We start from the raw sequence: 21802 nt of genomic DNA, 5'->3' as shown, positions 1-21802 counted from the left end.
AGGGATTTTGCAGGATGCCTGAATGGCAGTGGCTTAGAAGTAATTATCAGGTCACCAGGTTGTACATTTATGGTGATTCAGTCTGGTATTAGCTCATGGTCCATTCGTATGTTATAAAATGAGAAGCACTCTCTACCTTGCAGTTCACAGTGGGTTGCAGAGTATGTAGGTAGATATAGATTTAAATGTAAAGGGATCAATTAGCTGATAAATTATACTGCCAAAAATGTTTACTTTTACAACTAGACACTGCTAAATTGAATAAATGTTAAAAAATATTGTAGTATATGGTGATAGTAGACTATAGGTTTGTTGCAATTGTTCATTAAATGTAGGACATATTCCTAACACAAACTCACTGAAGAATTTTTGTAAACACTCTGTATATGACCTAGAAAACATAGTCATTGTCATGGATCAGGTGACAGTTTAATACCAAAAGCAATGGTAAAAATAAGCTTAGTTTGAAAAAGTCATACAAAAATGTCTCTGCATTAGATGAATAATGATAGTATTACATTACTTTTAGGGATAACTAAAGTATTAAAGACTGTTTTTGATTTTGTAAGTAGGTACATAGAGAGAGGAGAGACAAAGGAGGGGGGAGAGAGAGAGAGAGAGAGAGAGAGAGAGAGAGAGAGAGAGAGAGAGAGAGGGGGGGGGGGAGGGAGGGAGGGAGGGAGGGAGGGAGGGAGGGAGGGAGGGAGGGAGGGAAGGAAGGTGGGAGGGAGAGACAGAGAGAGAGAGAGAGAGAGAGAGAGGAGCAGGCCACAGGAGGGGGAGAGGAGGGAGGAGGAGATAAAGAGGGGGGAGGGTTGAATGATTTAACTATTGTAAGAACTTAGTCTCTCAAAATTTATCAGTGACAGATAGCTTGCACAAATTTTTGGTGAACTTACACACACATCTCCTTAATAGAAACATCATGGAACAGTCTACAATGAGATAGAAAACACTGATTTGGAGACAAATGAATGAGTGACTCTACGCTGACATCATAAGTTGGCTCCTTCCAACTATTAAAAAAAAAAAGTAGCACAAGAAATATGGCACTTACGAACTATGAGGTCATTAGAAGTGGAACACTAGCTACACTGGATATGGTGAGAAAGTACATCAACTGTGACCCGTTGAAATGAACCATTCCAGCATGCTCATGCAGTGATTTAGGAAAACTACGGAAAACCTCAATCAAGATGGCTAAATGGAGATGTGATCCCACTCCTCCCACATGTAAGTCCAGTGTATTAATGCCTAAACCACCTTACTTGGTTCTAATTAGCAAGAGATTATGCCTATGACAGAAGATGCTTTATGCATAGATGCTTTGAGAAGGAAAACGTGATACCCATGACAACCACATCGTGCATACTAGAGACAACTAAGTATATTTCCATGAAGTTCTACAATTGCCAGTACACCATGAACAATAAAAGGAAGTTGTTGTCCTGGAAGAAAATACTGATAAATGTACTTCTACAGATGAAATTGTGTCTTATGCTGCAGACGAAGTTAATTTCCTGAATATCATAGCATCATTAACAAGGAAAAAACTGCTCATCTGAGAAACATGTACATAAAATTGTGAGCAACACTAGGAATCTCTAGAGTCAATTGTCATCAATGCCATGAAATCAGTGGTGTCATATTCAGGTTTCACTGATGAGGGTACACAATAGGTTAACTTGCTTATTTTTCCTGTGAATTTCTGTCAGTGACACAGTGATGAATATTATTATGCATATGTTTTTATTTTTTATTTTCAGTGTTTGTAAAAAGTAATGTACATAATGCACATAACTTACATCATCACAGGCCTCTGGACATATGCACCTTACTGTTCCAGCACCATCACTCTCACATATGCCATAGTGACTGCACTTATGGTTCTCACAGCCATCTGCAAGAAGAAAATTACATATATTGCTGCTGCCTAAAATTTCATAGAAAACAAATAGTTTATAAAATCAAAAAATTAAGTGAATTGTGTTGCACTATGTCATAATAAACCAACATAAAGTTCAGAGTTCAGATCCTTTCTCCTCTTGTCCTCCTAACAGTTGGGTCTCTCTCATCCTGGGGTCTTCCTTTCCTTTTCAATCTTCCCCACCAACTCCTCTTTCCTCTGCTCTATACACTTCAACAATGTTCTAGAATGGGCTGTACAAGTATTTTGTAAGCAATTTCCTTTGTAGATTGACTGCATTTTCCTGGTATTCTATCAGCGAACCAGAGTCTGCCGCCCACCTTACCTACGACTGAATCTATGTGGTCACTCTGTTTTATAACCCTAAAAATTGTTGCACTCTGGTATTGATATGAGCTGACTGATTCAAACAGACTCACTGATATTGTAACCATGGGATACTATATCTTTTTCATTAAAAAAAATTGTATATGAGATGCCATTTCTTGGACAACTTTAAAATCTTAGGAATATATGACTGAATATCGGTGCAGCCTCTTTCAGACAGTACTTCATTATACACTGAAGTGCAAAAGAAACTGGTACACCTGCCTAATATCGTAAAGGGCCCCTACAAGCATGCAGAAGTGCCGCAGCACGATGTACCATAGACTCGACTAATGTCTGAAGTAGTAGTGCTGGAGGGAATTGACACTATGAATCCTGCAGGGCTGTGCATAAATCAATAAGAGTATGAGATGGTGGTGATCTCTTCTGAAGAGCACGTTGCAAGGCATCCCAGATATGCTCAATAATGGTCGGGAGTCTGATGGCCAGCGGAAGACTTTAAATCCAGAAGAGTGTTTCTGGAGCCGCTTTGTAGCAACTCTGAACTTGTGGGATTTTGCATCATCCTGCTGGAATTGCCCAAGTCTGTCGGAATGCACAACAGACATGAATGGATGCATGTGATCAGACAGGATGCTTACATATGTGTCACCTGTCAGAGTCATATTTAGACATATAAGGGGTCCCATATCACTCCAATTGCACACGCCCCACACCGTTACAGAGCCTCCACCAGCTTGAACGGTCCTCTGCTGACATGCAGGGTCCATGGATTCATGAGGTTGTCTTCATACCCATACATGTCCATCTGCTTGATACAATTTGAAACGAGACTCGTCCAACCTGGTAACATGTTTCCAGTCATCAACAGTCCAATGTTGGCATTGATGGGTCCAGGAGAGGCATAAGGCATTGAGTTGTGCTGTGATCAAGCGTACTCAAGTGGACCTTCGGCTCCAAAAGCCCATAATGATGATGCTTCATAAAATTGTTTGCACACTCACTTTTGTTGATGGCCCAGCTTTGAAATCTGCAGCAGTTTGCAGAAGGATTACACTTTTGTCACATTGAACAATTCTCTTCAGTTGTCACTGGTCCCATTCTTGTAGGATCTTTTTCTGGCCGCAGCAATGTCAGAGATTTGACGTTTTACCAGATTCCTGATATTATATACATGGAACATTCGTAAAATGGTCGTAGGGGAAAATCGCTACCTTGGAGATGCTGTGTCCCATCGCTCGTGCGCCGACTGTAGCACCACGTTCAGACTCACTTAAATCTTGATAACCCGCCATTGTAGCAGCAGTAACCGATCAACAACTGCACCAGACACTTATTGTCTTATATAGGAATTGCCGACCACAGTGCTGTATTCTGCCTGTTTACATATCTCTGTATTTGAATATGCATGCCTATACCAGTATCTTTGGTGGTTCATTGTAGATAACTGCATCATCTGCAGAAACTTTGAGGTGGCTATTAACACTGTCTGCAAGATCATTAATATACATTACGCAGCATCAATAGCAAGAGTCCCACACACTTTCCTGAAACACACCTGAAGTTTCTTCAACATCTGTCAAAAACTCTCCATCAAAAATAACTTACCGTGCCCTGTCAACCAAGATGTTCTGAATCCAGTCACAAATTTAACATGATAGCCCATATGATCGTGTTTTTTGTAATAAGCATAGATGTGATATTTTCCAAAACTGAGAAATACTGGACTTCCCTGACTGCCTTGTTTCCTGACCTTCAGAATGCCATGCGAAAAAGTGTTGAGCTGTTTTTTTTAATGCAAGGTGATTGGCATTGAAGAGGTCATTCTGTTTGAGATACCTCATTACATTTGAGCTCATAAAATGTTCTATGATTGTACAATACATGGAGGATAGTGTATTTTTATATGTGCCTATTGCCAGTACTAATGCTTCGCCTCCTAATTAGGTATGTACCAGTCAGCAGTTCTATCACATACATTACATAATGACAGCTTTATTGTGATAAGAGCTCACATTATTCTTAAAATACAACTAGCGTGTATTATCATGACACCAATAAACTCTGTTCTGTAATTCTGTCGTCATACATTTACGATCCAGTTTATTATGAATGTATGAAACTATGTAATTCAAAAATACAATAAATATGGACTGTGCAACTATCTCACACAGAAACACAGTAAATTAAAAAGGTTGTGGCAATTATGTTTTCCAGACTATGCAGCGTTAAGGTTGCCATGGATATATGCTCGTGTCATTAACCAGTACTGGAGGTAAATTATGATTGTTAAACAGTAGCAAGATCATCTGGTGAAATAATTTTACAATGAAAGCTTTCACTACATTAAAAAATGTAAATGTAACCATCTGAATACGAGCAAAACTGCCCAGCATCTGTTATGACAACTAAACAAAATCTTTTTTAGGTATTTGTAGCTAGTTTTGGTCCCATTCAGTGATATTTAATCATCTTACTGTTGAAATGTCGGAACTATTCTGGGTACAATGGAGTACCAAGTGGCTTTTTGAAACAGTTCACTGATTTTTCAGAAACGTCCCTAAACTAACTCTGTAATCAGTGTATTACCTGAAAGTCTGAAACATGCAGCAGAAATAACTATTTATAAAAGTGTAAACAAAAATAGATTTGCTAATACAGTAGTAGACTTGTTTCACTTCTTTCAATATCTGAACATTTTTGACGTGGTAACACAGTAGAGTACATACCCCATGTTACACACAAGACCTTGTTAATGGCATTTAAGTTAGACTTTTGTATATGCTACTGGACATATAGCTGTAAATTATATCAACACAATTTTGAAAAAAACTGCTAAGGGCTTTAACTGTATATACAGTGGAACTTACTGGCAGTTTAAAACTGTGTGGTTGACAGGAACTCAAAACTGGGACCTATGCCTTTCATGGGCAATTGCTCTAGTGGTTGAGCTCCCTAAGCACAGTACACCCTTATAGCTTTACTTCCACCAGTAAGTCATCTCCTACCTTCCAGACATCACTGGAGTTCTCCTGCATACCTTGTGGCACACAATTTTAATGTGCCAGGAAGTTTCAAATCAGTGCACACTCCACTGCAGAGTGAAAATTCATTCTGGACACAATCATCCAGGTTGCAGTTAAGCCATGTCTCCACAATACCCTTTCTTCTATGAATGCTAGTTCTGCAAAGTACACAGGAGAATTTTTGTGAACTCTGGAAGTTAGGATATGAGGTAAAGGCAGAATTAAAGCTGTGAGGGTGGGTACTGCATCATGTCTGAATAGCTCAGTTGGAAAAGTAGTTGCCCACAATAGCCAAAGGTCCCAAGTTTGGGTCCTGGTATGGCTCACAGTTTTAATCTACAGGTAGTTTCTGTTGTGGGTTGCCAGGAGAGCCAACACCGGGTTACAAGAGGAAGCCGAAAGGCACGCGTTTTAGCTCATGCAGGCTGGCGTGAGGTCTGGAACAGGACAAGGAAATTAGAATTTAGAAAAAAACAGACGTAGCTGGTGGAATACTTAACTTTAATCCATAAATGGTGAACGTCGCTCTTGATGGTACATTATTCTCAGTATCAATAGCAACTGGTAATGGTGCCTTGCTAGGTCGTAGCAAATGACGTAGCTGAAGGCTATGCTAACTATCGTCTTGGCAAATGAGAGCGTATTTTGTCAGTGAACCATCGCTAGCAAAGTCGGTTGTACAACTGGGACGAGTTCCAGGAAGTCTCTCTAGACCTTACGTGTGGCGGCGCTCGGTCTGCAATCACTGATAGTGGCGACACGCGGGTCCGACGTATACTAACGGACCGCGGCCGATTTAAAGACTACCACCAAGCAAGTGTGGTGTCTGGCAGTGACACCACAGTTTCAAACCAGCACATACTCTGCTGCAAAGTGAAAATTCATTCTGCATAGATAGTATTGTAGTGCCTATATTCCCCATCCCACCCTTTCCGAAGTACGAGTTAACTAGTGATGAGAAGTGGAGGTTGTATTAGAATACTCCTCAATAGCAACAGGAATGAAATCAGAATGAGGAAACATCAAATACAGCTTAAATTGATCCATAAATAAATTTTCTAATAAATATACTGAACAAGCATTTGGATAACTATCACATGCAAAATAAGGCCACATTGATATTTCAAACAGAAGTAAGGCACTGCACAGTTTTCCACAGCAGCCCTGAAGATGTTCAACCACCTACCACTGAATATTTCAACATTGTCACTGAGGATATTCAGAACTAGACTGACACATCTGGTCAAACAACAGCCCTATATCCTGTAAATGAATTTTTCTCTACAAGTGGAATTGTAGACTGGTCAACATGATACCATCATATGTGAAGCCATAAACTCAAAACATTAAGCACCTGTAAAGTGTTGTTTATAACCACTGCTTATAACATCAGCATTGTGTAATGGTTATTGTCTGTCATCTTAGTTTTAGCAGTGCTTTTAATATATAATCACTAACATGTGATGCAATCTGTCTGCTCATGGCCACTGAATGATGTTGAGTTAGTAATAGTAATAGTGCATAGGCACATAAATTCACATTGTGTTTCAGCTGTCGAACTTGCATTGTTTACCAGGGTAACCACATACACTGATGAGCCAGATTATGACCACCTGTTTAATAGCTTGTTTGTCCATCCTCGGAATGAAATACATCACTGTTCTGCAATCAGGGTTCTGACAGTTTGTTGATAGGTTTGTGGAGGCATGGTTACAGATAGCGACCCAGATGGGTTCTATAGGATTTACATCAGGCAAATTTGGTCACCAAAGCAACACCACAATTTCACTATAATGTTCCTCAAACCACTGTAGCATTGTTCTGGCTCTGAGGCATGGACAATTCTATTGCTGAAAGATGACATCACTGTCGGGGAAGACATCAAACATAAAGGGATGCAGGTGGTGTCTTTGATTACTACCACAGGTCCCATGCGAGCACAATACTGTTTCCACTAGCCAGTGTCCATGGCTCACTACACATTTTGAGCTGCCAATTAGCTCAATGAGCGCATTTTTGGAGACGATCATTGACATAGTGTAGCAAAATGTTATTCATCCAAAGAGGCAACATGTTGTCATAGATCAATGGTCGAATCCCAATGGTCTCATGACCCTGCAATTGTAATTGATGATGTTGTTGGGTCAACATGTGAACATGTAGAGTTGGTCTGTTGCAGAGCTCCATGTTAACAATGTACAATGGATGGATTGTGCTCCGAAACACTTGTGCATGCACCAGCATTGTGCTCTTTGGGCAGAGATCCCACAAATCATCATCTATTCTATTTTACAGAGAAGACAAGCCTCTGAACTCCACGCTCTGTGAAGAGTTGTGGATGTCACATTCAACCTTCTAGCAACTAGTGGTAGTTCACTGCCCTTCTACCTCTTTCCAAAGATGCTCATGACAGTAGCATGTGAACATTTGACCAACTTCACCATTTTTGAGATATCTGTTCATAGGCTCTGCATAGTAATAATCTGCCCTTTGTCAGACTCACTTATCTCAATGGATTTCCCCATTTGCAGACCATATCTTCACTAGGTGATCCCTGTCCACTTCTGCTTCGCTTACATACTTTGAATCTTGCGTCAGGCGCCTGCAATGCCACCAGGAGGCATCCAGTGTTGCAGTGGGCAGTGGTCATAATGATTTGGCTTATCAGTGTACTGATCACTTTACACAAAAAGCCACAATACACTCCAACTGAAGAGATAGGCAAAAGAAAGTGCTAATCTACAAGAATGTATAGGCTATTGAGATACTGCATGTTACATGTTTGGTTAAATTCAAAGCAAGAAAATATATACAATTAAGACACAAAAATGTATATAGTAGATAGTGCTTTTTAGCAAGTTGTAGGGAACTACTACTTAGCAGCACATGGTACATTCTAAAACACAATGGATAAAATGACCAGCCTAATCGTTATTAAACTGAGGGTTAATGGTTTCTTCCACCAACCCCCTGAACTAAAATGATTATTTACATGATGTTGGGTGGGTGGGATGATCTCTAAAGACATAAGGGGTAGTCAGTAAGAGTTAATAAGAGATGTGATCAGAGAAGGACAACATGGGAAAGGGTAGGAATACATGAACAGTTGTAATAATTTTTTTTTTTAAAAAGTTGCTGAATAAAAATAAAAATTGTACCAAATATTGAATTTGGAGAGATATAAAGTGCAGGAAATAATGAGGAAATAACAATGGACCCTTACTGAAACCTGGAGATTGAAATAATTTTAAATTTTTGAGCCTACCAACTTTCCTCCATTGTTCCCATTCTGGTGGCTGAAAGCGGTTGATGTACCACTGTCACAAATATTCTGTGTATTATTTTTTTATCTCATAAATAATGCTAGTATTCTCTTTTTTGTTTAGAATATGTCACCACATACTGAGAAATTATGCTTTTCTGTAAATAGGTTCCCATTATTATAGTATGTACCAAATATATCTATTTCTCCTGGGCAATAATTAGTGAGCTCAGGCAAATGGTAAACAAATGTAGTACTCAAACTGACTGAATAGTACACCTGGAAGAGCAGCTGTCTCTGTGAAAGCAGATGCCTTGTAATAAAATGTATTTGACATTTATTTAGACACAAATAATGGAAACTAAGTACCGGTACGTTGAATCATGATTAGACATCAATTTATTCCACCTCTCTGAAGTTCATCTTCATGATGAGATTTATGGGAAGCAATATAAAAAGAATACGATTGTGTGTTCGTAACTAAAAGTTCCCTTAGAATTCGTATATAAATAAATTTATATTCGTATTTAAATAACATGGTGTGGTAAAAAATGCGTCACTTGAACACCAGTACCTGTAGGCCTTCCAGTATTAAAAAGTTGTATCAGTGGTAGAGAATTAGAGATTTTGTTTTATTACCAAATATAGGGACGCAAAGCTATGCCAAGGTTTGCTGCCAATGTTGTGAACCCCCACTTTTCGCTTTTAACTATGCAGCTTGAGCATATTTTATGATTTTTTAAGCAGTTTTAATAGAATAATACTTTTGAATTCTGCGAATTAAAAAATCATGCACACAACCAATGAAATGTATCATTGTAATAAGTGAACTGCAAATTGACTACAAATTACGACTGCTCAAGAGCAGTGAGTAGACTGCAGGCTAGGTAGTCTAACCTCCTTAGCTTGTAGCTTCCCGCAGTACTGCCATCGTTTTAGTTCATGGTGAAGAGGATACGTAATTTGCTTAACCCTCCAGCCAGCACTTTGACTACTGCTAAGTTTCGGTTGGTACCCTATTCAATCTTTCTGATTCAATTTGGAGAAACTATTCGGTTAAAAAATTGATTTTTCCGTATCTTAAAATCTGGCTTCACAGCTGGATGATGACCCACCGGGCATATTTTGAAAAGTTATCATCAAAGTAAGTGGTCGTTGGCCAGTTAACATTTGATGGGTTTTTAGAAAATGGATTGCTGCGTACGAAAATAGCAACATATCGAAATTGTTTTTGGTGTTTAAGAGCATTATAAAGAAACGACATCTCCCGAACAGACGTTTATCGTTAAACATGACTTCATGTGGCAACAATGTGCTTGGTTCATACTAGAGTTGGGCAACACGATTCTTTTTCCCGATTCGATTCCTACGATTCAATCTCACATTGCGAATCGATTACTACGATTCTTTCACGATTCATTCTAGTCTTCGATGGCACGATTCTTACGGAATGCAAAAAGTTCTACATCTTACTCACAGATGGCAGGACATGTCTCGCGGCTCCTAGCGAAAATGTTTACCAGTATATAATTAAACTACATTAAATTTCCTACAAAAACGTTCCTGTTCATTCTGTGTCTACGGCTAATTCTGTCTGCGTTGCATGGAATGGAAAAATTGCAGTTTATTAAAACTAGTGTTTTGCCGTAATAAAATTAATGATTTATCGGAAGTGAAGTAGAGCCGTTTTAAAGAATAAATTGTGTTCGGGAAATGTAACAGGGTGAAGACGGGGTGCAGACCAGAAGCGTAAAGCCACACTGTTCTAACGCATACATCCGCCGTATGTCCCATATTGATTTCTGCCGTTATTTCAAGCAGTGTTAGTTGTATGTTAGCACTGACAATTCTACGCTATCGTTGCTACTCTCTTTCGTCAAGTGAAGGCCGTCGGCCATTGCGTTGTCCGTGTTGAGAGGCGATGCCTGAAATTTGGTATTCTCGACACACTCTTGACACTGTGGGTTTCGGGACTATTCAATTCCCTAGCTATTTCCGAAATGGAACGTCCCACGCGTCTAGCTCCAACTACCATTCCACGTACAAAATATGTTAATTTCCGTAGTGCAGCAATAGCCACGTCGTAAGCCTTTTCACATGAATCACCTGAGCACAAAATACAGCTCCGTTTGTGTGTGTGTGTGTGTGTGTGTGTGTGTGTGTGTGTGTGTGAAGTGAGCCAGAGTGCTACCTGACATTAAGCTGGGCTTCTGGGTATAGGGATTTATTCAAGCTTTATTCTGACATAAACAGGGGGGAAGGCTCACAGCCCGTGGCCCCACTAAAGCAGTTGGTTTTCGTTGGATCCAGTTATTGAGGTGTGGGGGGCTCGATGATTGCACGAGGGACCTGCACTTGGTGCCACCATTGTGGAGCTATAGAGCAGCCAGTATATTCCAGGAGTCGCGCAGTGGGCCTGAGTTCATCGATCCATGGAGGAGTTTCTGCATTGCAGATGTGATGTGATCAGAGATGTGTGAGATGTTCAGTTCGTCGTGAAGGTCAGCAATACGGGCCCAGCTTGGAGCTCCGAAGATGAGCGGAGGTATCTGTTTTGAAAGACTTGTAGCGGTCGAAGACTGGACAGGCTGGTGGTTCCCCACGTGGAGTAGCCATAAAGAAGCGTAGGTAAAACTGTCGCTCGATATAGCTGAAGCTTTATTGGAACGTTCATCTGGCCACTGCTTAACAGTGGATACAATTGGTGTAAGAGGTACAGTAGTTGAATCCTCTTGTTGTGGATATGACGTTTGAAAAGGAGTTTGCTATCCAGGGTCAGCCCTAGGTATTTTACTTGGTTTATCCATGCAAGTTCTTGATGATGAAGAGTAAGGCTGTCTCGTAGATCAGGTCATTTGCAAGTGAAGAGTATGGCCTTAGTTTTGTTAGGGTTGAGACGAGTGTGATTATTTGATGCCCACTGTTCTGTCAGCGTGAACTGGCGTTGCGGTCTCCCTACTGTTGCAGTAATCTGCCAGCTACTGGTGAGTAAGGCTGTGTCGGCCACAAACTGAACTAGGACGACGTGGTGCAGGATGGTAAGTCGTTAACATAAACGATGAAAAGAGTTGGGGATAGGTCCGAGCCCTGTGGGATACCTTCCTATAAATGTCTAACGCGGGAGCGTTGTCCATCGATGTGAAGCATTATCTTCCAATGTTGAGAAAATTGCCAATTATATGTAGGCAATAGTCAGGCAAGGTTTGCAGGTTTTTCAGTTTGATCAAGGGCACTGCCATTTACTTTGCCATACACGAAGTGCATGGCAGCGTACTCTCCATTGGTGTAGCCTCTGTCCATGGCGCCTTCACGTTCATAACTGATTGTGAGGCCGGTACGGCACAGTGCACAGAGGGGGAAAGGGAAGTAGACGCGCATGCATCAACAAACAGATAGCCGATCCCAAACCTTGAGATACCTACGTAAATATCGCGGTATCCAGGGGCGTTTACAGTTGGTTCCCAAGTCGAATTATTTCGATACGTCGGCAACAGTTTATTTGTGGACCCGTGTTTATGGGAGCTTTTTAGCTATTTTTGGCCTGTACTTTCCACCACTTCTGAAACACCCTGTATGCACGCCCACAGCAGCGAAAAGGCCTACTGAGTATGGTTTTTTTTGTGCGTATGCAGTTACTTGAGAATGGTAACACAGCTGAATTGTCGTAGTGTACAAAACCAAATCAGCCGACGCAGGAAAGTTATTTGCTTGGAGGAGAGGAGAGGCACTGACCGCAGAGCCCCTGGTAGAGCGCGACGATGCGGCGTCCGCGCCGGCAGGCCTCGGCGCGCAGCTTGCAGCCGTTGCCGTAGGAGATGCCGTCGCTGGCGCAGACGGGCGCCCACTCCTCGGAGCAGCTGGGGCAGCGGCACTCGGCGCGGCCCGCCCGCTCCTCGCACTCGGCGCCGTGCTCGCAGCGCCGCACGCTGCACGGGCCGCCGCCACCTGCGCAAGCGCGAAACACCTCTCTCAGCCTGCACAGCACATCCACAATCTAACATGACACTCGTGAAGCTCACTGCTGTAAAAGATGTTTACCGTTTGACAGCTGGAGAGACACTAGCGCTCCAAGCGGCAAGAAAGGAGAACTTCAAATGCGTCGTAAAGCAGTCGGCACACGGACCGTGCTGTCGAACGTTAACGTTGAGCGCATCAAGTTCAACGTGCTGCTGAACGCCCAGGAACGATATGACTTGTGCATACGGTACGTATGACCAACGTGGTATACGCGATCGCAACGCAGTCCAGCGGCAGTTGAGGGACGTTTCTAGTTCGTAAATCACACTATTTACTCAACGGGCGCGCGTAAAATTCCCACGTTACCTCTATTAAAATGTACATTTCCTCCATCGTCCACGAAAAGGAAAGTACCATGTCCAATCAATAAGGACACAGACTTATAAAAGTTCCATTACAAACAGTGCGGTACAAATTTTGAATACTTCTCCGCATAAGATAAACATTATTTCATCATTCCCACATTTTAGTAAAACCCCAAGGTCAGTCTTACTTGATCACTGTTCCTACTAGACTTGTGGCGATTCGTGAATGAGTCGTTCATTTGAACGACTCTAAATAAAGAATCGTAAGTATCGAATCGTGATACGGACGAATCGTCGTTCAAAAGAACCGTAAGAACGATTGCATGTTTCTGAGTCGTGACGATTCCAAGTTCCAACGATTCATCGATTCTTAGTTCGCTATGCTTCGAAGGCAACTTCCGAATCATGCCGAGTCGTGCCGAATGATTACGACCGCCAGATGGCAGTCAAGTGGGGGATGCGTGTGAAAAAAGGAAGCTCGGAACGAACAAACGAAGTTCTTGGGCCGTAATATTACTCGTGAAAAACCAAGCTGACACTTGGCGGTGGCTGACGGGAACGAGCGTGAAGGCATTTCCCATTTACTATCGATACCATCAGCCACCGCGCCGACGTCAGCTTTCATCAATTAAGGCATTACACGTATAAATCGAGAATCACACTTGTAACGTCATATGCATGTTTACTCATAAATAAACTTTTTCTGGCATATCTTATCACGACACAGTTCGATTCTAATCCAATTGACAATTTAAGACATGTCCTGCCATCTGTGAGTAAGAAGTAGAAATTTTTTCATTCCGTAAGAATCGTGCCATCGCAGACTAGAATGAATCGTGAACGAATCGTAGGAATCGATTCGCAATGTGAGATTGAATCGTAGGAATCGAATCGGGAAAAAGAATCGTGTTGCCCAACTCTAGATCCTACCTAGTAGCAGAATCTTTGCAACATGTGAATTGCGAAGCGTAAAAGAAAAAGGAGCAAAATATCTTTATACAAGTAGTGCAAGCTGTCCTGTAGATGAAGCCAATCGAACAAAGTCATCCCTAAAAAAAAGTGAATTTATATTTACATAACGTCAACTATTATTGTATATACTTATATTAAACTAATAATAAAGTACCAGAACCTAATAAAAACGCGAATGCTAAGAAAAAAATTTGGGAGTGTCAATAAGCGAACCACCGCCCCTATATACAATTTTCTACAAAACAGAGACACTACTCTTTGCGCTAAACCAACACCACAGCTCTTGCTCATAATCATAGCTTTTTAAGACTTTCTGAAAGCCTTATTCGTAGATATGTTACGAATTGAAATTTAATTACAACAAATTGTACCAAGAACAATGCGTTTTGGGTGGATCTTCAGTATGTTGCTGACTTCAAATAGCCTACTTTCATAATATGCAAGTTACAATAATTCTTTTGCCACAAATATGATGTTTCTCATTATTTTATTGGAACGAATCACACAGTTACCAACGGGTTTTCCAGTGATTCTCAATTTGATGGTGCTCAGAAACGGCATGTATACATATAGACTTGAAATGAATGCCAATATGGCGCCTCACAACTCTGTTCTGAAGGGAGACGGCGTGCGTGTGACGTAGGTGGCGTTGTGCCATCTCATTGGTCAACGCTCAGACGCACGCTCAGAATATCTGACATGCCAGATATTGCTCTGCACGTTCGGAAAGACTCCCGAACGTGCTGTTCCACGTTATGACGTCAGAAACACGGCACGCTCAACGCTCAACGTTCGGATGCACGGTCCGTGTGCCGACGGCTTAAGCATAATGTTTGTTTTGCATCCCTTTCCTACGTGATTTACGAAATATTTAAATTATTTTTTTGCCTCCAAGAGTTTTTTTAATATCATAAGACATAGATGTTTCTAAAAATGATTCTAACATACGCGCAAATAGGGATAAATATCATGAATCGAGTGGCAAGTTACAACATATTCGTGAAGAAACACTTGTGATGTTGGATAGAACTGCAGCTTACCGCGTTGATATCAACGGAATATAAACACATAGATTCACGCACAAGAAGCATACACACGTACCTCTACATGAAAAAGGGATCGACGCCCCATTTGTCGTTCCATAGGCCTACTGTGTTTTAGTCATTGTCGCCTGTTTCCACAAGTATCACCTTAATCTTTATATTATTCTAAGTGGGTCAAGAAACTGCCAAATAGTGGGAGAAACATACTGTGCGTTTAAACCCCACTTCACCACAGCCAATAACGCTGTCAGATGTGCTGTCGTATGTTAAGTTTGCCATTAGAGACTTTTCATCCAATGACATATGCGCTAGTTTATCAGTATCGGAGAAATGCTCTACTTTTAGCTTTAAAAGGCGGAACATATTGTCACTTATCCATCATTTTATGTGTATGCTTTCCACGTACCTCTGTAATGTACACACGGATGGAAACATAAAACATTCTGACGAAACCTGTATGCCTGAGTGCTGTAATGTAATAAATTTAGAGCAAACAGCTTATTTTCGTCTTTCCATCTTGCAGATGGCATGCTAATTTGCCGCGCGCATTGGCCGCGCGGTTTAGGCGCCTTGTCACGGACTGCGCGGCCCCTCCCGCCGGAGGTTCGAGTCCTCCCACGGGCCTGGGTGTGTTTGTTGTTCTTAGCATAAGTTAGTTTGAGTAGTGTGCAAGTCTAGGGACCGGCGACCTTGGCTGTTTGGTCCCTTAGGAATTCACACATATTTGAACTTTTTTTTTTTTTTTTTTTTTTTTTTTTTTTTTTTTTTTTTTTTTTTTTTTTTTTTGCTAATCTGTTTCAACAAGTCAAGGGCATCTTTTATTAAATATCGAGATCCTGTAGTCTTCAAAATTTTGTTTGTCCTTCTTCGCTTGATCCTTCTGATACAGTTTCTGTTGCTGTCTGTACTTAAAATGACAGGTACTTTTCTTGTCCCATAACAGTTTTGCACGAAGTCTAGTGATCTGCACATTCTGATACTCCACACGCCTTTTTACTAGATACGAATAACTGCACTTAATTTTACCACTTCAACGTCAAAGAGGGTGAATCTGGCACTGACATATGGAGAGTTGAACTGGCTGCTTCTGTGCCATAGGAGTGTTTTACGGCTTTAGACAGATTGTCGAACATTTGTGGTAGTTTCCTGGCCGGCCGTTGTGGCCGAGCGGTTCTAGGCTCTTCAGTCTGGAACCGCACGACCGCTACGGTCGCAGGTTCGAATCCTTCCTCGGGCATGGATGTGTGTGATGTCCTTAGCTTAGTTAGGTTTAAGTAGTTCTAAGTTGTAGGGGACTGATGACCTGAGATGTTAAGTCCCATAGTGTTCAGAGCCATTTGAACCATTTGGTAGTTTCCTCTTCATCGTCAGTTCAGGTGGCTCATTTGGAATGTCAGAGAGTGTGGTTAACTGCATTCCACACGAGTTTATTATTGTCTGCATTCATGAACTGGCTTTGTTCGACATGTAGCGGACAAAACTTAACATTATTATGAAGGTAAACAGGGTCTGTTTTCGTTAGATCTTCTCGTCTGCAATTCACTAGCCATTTTCTGCTCCAGAAATGAAACATTAATTGTCAATACACATGTAGTTTGCAAGCGAATCCTGACGATACAGTTTAGTGACATGATGGTATATACCTCTCAGGGTCCTTAGGGAACCTAAAAAAAAAAATAGATATTGTATCTTCTTCTTATTGTTTCTGCAATCTAGTGCGCTACGCTACACTCACATTTGTAAAAGCCATTGTACAAACCAAAATAAACAACTACTATACGCTCTCGCTTTCACGATCGCTCCGATCTCAACAGCTTAGCTTGCTGGTCGCTTGGCGCGCTTCTGACGCAGTAGGCAACAAAATTGAGACGAAGTGTCGCGACTGTTATGTTAGACTGTGGTACAGCCGTCTTCGCACGGGACGAAGCAGCTAACGTAGACGTGGACGCGGATGGGGCATCCGATCTCACCAGAGACAGCGGCGTCGGCTCACCGGACCAGATGGATAACATGATTTGCGCTCTCAGCGCTCTCCAGCGGCCGTTGTCCGCTTTATTTGGCTCGCAAACCGCACAGCTTCTTTCCGAAAATAGTTGCCCGTTAAATAGTCGCCTCATCTCTGTTAGCCATTGTCGAAGGACAGTGGAGAAAATCGTGAAGAAGCTTCTCGACTCGTCGACAGCTTGAACAGCCGGATTGCTGGTTGTGGAACATTACATGATGCTGTACGAGGACCTGGGATACATACTAGTAGAAGTTATTTGTTAATTCAATTGCATTTTCATCCCATTTCCGGTTCAAAAATGATTCAAATCGCTCTAAGCACTATAGGACTTAACATCTGAGGTCATCAGTCCCCTAGATTTAGAACTACTTAAACCTAACTAACCTGACATCACACACGTCCATGCCAGAGGCAGGATTCGAACCTACGACCGTAGCAGCAGCGCGGTTCCAGACTGAAGCGCCTAGAACCGCTCGGCCACAGCGGCCGGCCCATTTCCGGGTTTAAATAGAAATGGTTAAGGTATAGTGTCTAACGTTAGTTTGCGCATGCAAAATATCCACATTCTCGATGTTGCATTGACCATCAACACACTGAAATATCGTAGTTCATTACGTAGATTTCAGTATTCGAAGCTGCTCACCATCATATAAAAAGATGTTGATTGGCAAGATACAAACCTGAGCCAGTCCATAAACCGAGACGTAGGTATATATATTTTATAGAAAGCTTTATAATAGCAAAAACTTCCTGTGTCTAACTTGCGCTTACTTTATGACATAGACTGACAGTCACGTTAAGTTTTCTGGCTTCAAGGGAAACATTCCAGCTACTGGCCTTTGCAACAAGAAGTGCAGCAAATGAATTATTTATAATAAATTACATCAATTTTTGAGATAATACTTCTATTATACTAATAAGAAAGACCCACAATCTTTTAGAAAATTATAGGGTTAGAAAAACTGCAAGGAGGTGAACGCAAACGTGTTACCATTCTACACACAGCTCACAGCGCTATCAGGTGCACTACAGTTTCAGCATAGATGTTGGTGTTTCGTACATGACATAACTGCGGAAGACTGTATCTACAAATGTACTTTTTTCCTTTGAGTTTATAAGCTTCTGCAAACGTCATGACTTGATATTAAAATGCAAATTGTGCCAAAAAACACGCGCTTTTGATATACCATCATTGTGCCGCACCATTAAAATGGTACACTTCCGTAGCACATACGCTATAACATTGAAAACACCAGCTACAGGAAGCCTTTACCTACCGATGTGTGTAGTGGAACGTGGAATTCCACGCTGTCACGCCACCAACTCCTCGTCCACTTGCCTTTTTTACGTCCCGTGAGAGGACGGCTTAAGTCGTAATCAGAGTCATGTACGGTCCAATTCTCAGTCCGCCCTGCCCGTGTGCCGCTGCCTGGCCTATACTGTACCTCGACCACCCAGGCTGGCTCGTCGACTGCTCAGGAAAATCCGCCCTCTCACGGAACGAAAAAGACGTTTGTGGATGAGGAGCTGGTGAGGTCATAGCGTGGAATTCCACGTTCCATTACATGGCGAAACGTGAAATAAAGAGTATGGCACGCCAGATTTTTCTCTCGTGGAGAGGAACGTGGCCAACAATATGCGATATCCTGTCGTATATTGACGATGTAATGACTTGTACATTGTTGAGCTTAAGGCTGTTAAAAGCCAGCAAGGGCAGCCAAGTATGAATACAAAAAAAAAAAAAATAAAATAAAATAAAATAAAATAAAATAAAAAATAAAAAAAAATAAAAGGTGAATATTTTCAGGGAATTGATACTGAAGCCGCACCAGTTGCGTACTCAGATTACATTTACACTGAAGAGCCAATGAAAGTGGTACACCTTCCTAATATCGTGTAGGGCCCCTACAAGCATGCAGAAGTGCCGCAGCACGATGTACCATAGACTCGACTAATGTCTGAAGTAGTAGTGCTGGAGGGAATTGACACTATGAATCCTGCAGGGCTGTGCATAAATCAATAAGAGTATGAGATGGTGGTGATCTCTTCTGAAGAGCACGTTGCAAGGCATCCCAGATATGCTCAATAATGGTCGGGAGTCTGATGGCCAGCGGAAGACTTTAAATCCAGAAGAGTGTTTCTGGAGCCGCTTTGTAGCAACTCTGAACTTGTGGGATTTTGCATCATCCTGCTGGAATTGCCCAAGTCTGTCGGAATGCGCAACAGACATGAATGGATGCATGTGATCAGACAGGATGTTTACATATGTGTCACCTGTCAGAGTCATATTTAGACATATAAGGGGTCCCATATCACTCCAACTGCACACGCCCCACACCGTTACAGAGCCTCCACCAGCTTGAACTGTCCCCTGCTGACATGCAGGGTTCATAGATTCCTGAAGTTGTCTGCGTACCCATACACGTCCATCCGTTCGATACAATTTGAAACGAGATTCGTCCGACCAGGCAACACGTTTCCAACCATCAACAGTCCAATGTCGGTGTTGACAGTACCAGGCGAGGCGTAAAGGTTTTTGTCGTGCAGTCACCAAGGGTACACGAGTGGGCCTTCGACTCCAAAAGCCCATATCGATGATGTTTCGTTGAATGGTTCGCTCGCTGACACTTGTTGATGACCCAGCAATGAAATCTGCAGCAATTTGCGGAAGGGTTGCACTTCTGTCATGTTGAACGATTCTCTTCAGTCGTCGTTGGTCCCATTCTTGAAGGATCTTTTCCCGGCCACAGGGATGTCGGAGATTTGATATTTTACCGGGTTCTTGATATTCACGGTACACTCGTAAATGGTCGTAAGGGGAAATCCCAACTTCATCGCTACCTCGGAGATGCTGCGTCCCATCGCTCGTGTGCCGAGTATAACACCACGTTCAAACTCACTTAAATCTTGATAACCTGCCAATGCTGCAGCAGTAACCGATCTAACTACTGCGACAGGCACTTGTTATCTTATGTAGGCGTTGCCGACCGCAGCACCGTATTCTGCCTGTTTACGTACCTCTGTATTTGAATACGCATACCTGTATCTCACGAGGGGTAAGATAGACACTGCCTATAGGAAAATTAAAGAGACCTTTGGAGAAAAGAGAACCACTTGCTTGATTATCAAGAGCTCAGATGGAAACCCAGTTCTAAGCAAAGAAGGGAAAGCAGAAAGGTGGAAGGAGTATATAGAGGGTCTATACAGGGGCGATGTTCTTGAGGACAATATTATGGAAATGGAAGAGGAGGTATATGAAGATGAAATGGGAGATATGATACTGCGTGAAGAGTTTGACAGAGCACTGAAAGACAAGGCCCCAGGAGTAGACAACATTCCACTAGAACTACTGACAGCCTTGGGAGAGCCAGTCCTGACAAAACTCTACCATCTGGTGAGCAAGATGTATGAGACAGGCGAAATTCCCTCAGACTTCAAGAAGAATATAATAATTCCAATCCCAAAGAAAGCAGGTGTAGACAGGTGTGAAAATTACCGAACTATCAGTTTAATAAGTCACAGCTGGAAAATAGTAACGCGAATTCTTTACAGACGAATGGAAAAGCTGGTAGTAGCCGACCTGGGGGGAAGATCAGTTTGGATTCCGTAGAAATGTTGGAACACGTGAGGCAATACTGACCTTACGACTTATCTTAGAAGAAAGATTAAGGAAAGGCAAACCTACGTTTCTAGCATTTGTAGACTTAGAGAAAGCTTTTGACAAAGTTGACAGGAATACTTTTTTTCAAATTCTAAAGGTGGCAGGGGTAAAATACAGGGAGCGAAAGGCTATTTACAATTTGTACAGAAGCCAGATGGCAGTTATAAGAGTCGAGGGACATGAAAGGGAAGCAGTGGTTGGGAAGGGAGTGAGGCAGGGTTGTAGCCTCTCCTCGATGCTATTCAATCTGTATGTTGAGCAAGCAGTAAAGGAAACAAAAGAAAAGTTTGGAGTAGGTATTAAAATCCATGGAGAAAAAATACAAAGTTTGAGGTTCGCCGATGACATTTTAATTCTGTCAGAGACAGCAAAGGACTTGGAAGAGCAGTTGAACGGAATGGACAGTGTCTTGAAAGGAGGGTATAAGATGAACATCAACAAAAGCAAAACGAGGATAATGGAATGTAGTCGAATTAAGTCGGGTGATGCTGAGGGAATTAGATTAGGAAATGAGACACTTAAAGTAGTAAAGTAGTTTTGCTATTTGGGGAGCAAAATAACTGATGATGGTCGAAGTAGAAAGGATATAAAATGTAGACTGGCAATGGCAAGGAAATCGTTTCTGATGAAGAGAAATTTGTTAACATCGCGTATAGATTTAAATGTCAGGAAGTCGTTTCTGAAAGTATTTGTATGGAGTGTTGCCATGTATGGAAGTGAAACATGGACGACAAATGGTTTAGAGAAGAAGAGAAGAGAAGCTTTCGAAATGTGGTGCTACAGAAGCATGCTGAAGATTAGATGGGTAGATCACATAACTAATGAGGTGGTATTGAATAGGATTGGGGGGAAGAGGAGTTTGTGGCACAACTTGACTAGAAGAAGGGATCGATTGGTAGGACATGTTCTGAGGCATCAAGGGATCACCAATTTAGTATTGGAGGACAGCTTGGAGGGTAAAAATAGTAGAGGGGCACCAAGAGATGAATACACTAAGCAGATTGAGAAGAATGTAGGCTGCAGTAGGTACTGGGAGATGAAGAGGCTTGCACAGGATAGAGTAGCATGGAGAGCTGCATCAAACCAGTCTCAGGACTGAAGACCACAACAACAACAACATAGCTATACCAGTTTCTTTTGCGCTTCAGTGTAGAAAGGAGTAGTAGGCATAGGAGTTGATAGACACGGAGGTGCGAACGAGACGAATCTGGACGTGTTGGGAAGCGGTGGAGTAGGGGAGCAGTGTCAGTACTCACT

At 41.9% G+C, this 21802-nt stretch overlaps 1 protein-coding gene across 1 annotated transcript in view; it reads right to left on the bottom strand.

Annotated features, from left to right (window-relative positions):
* The window catches only part of LOC126474707 (agrin-like), a 273963-nt gene that overhangs the window by 190471 nt on the left and 61690 nt on the right, over positions 1–21802 (bottom strand). The window contains exons 4-5 of the mRNA XM_050102185.1: positions 12275–12487; positions 1806–1900 (exon numbers count right to left, since the gene is read on the bottom strand). Coding sequence (XP_049958142.1) covers positions 1806–1900; positions 12275–12487 — 308 coding nt within the window. The remainder of the gene's footprint in view (positions 1–1805; positions 1901–12274; positions 12488–21802) is intronic.

The sequence above is a fragment of the Schistocerca serialis genome, chromosome 4 (assembly GCF_023864345.2).
Source record: "Schistocerca serialis cubense isolate TAMUIC-IGC-003099 chromosome 4, iqSchSeri2.2, whole genome shotgun sequence".
Classification (NCBI taxonomy): domain Eukaryota; kingdom Metazoa; phylum Arthropoda; class Insecta; order Orthoptera; family Acrididae; genus Schistocerca; species Schistocerca serialis.
This window is presented reverse-complemented; position numbering and strand designations above follow the sequence as displayed.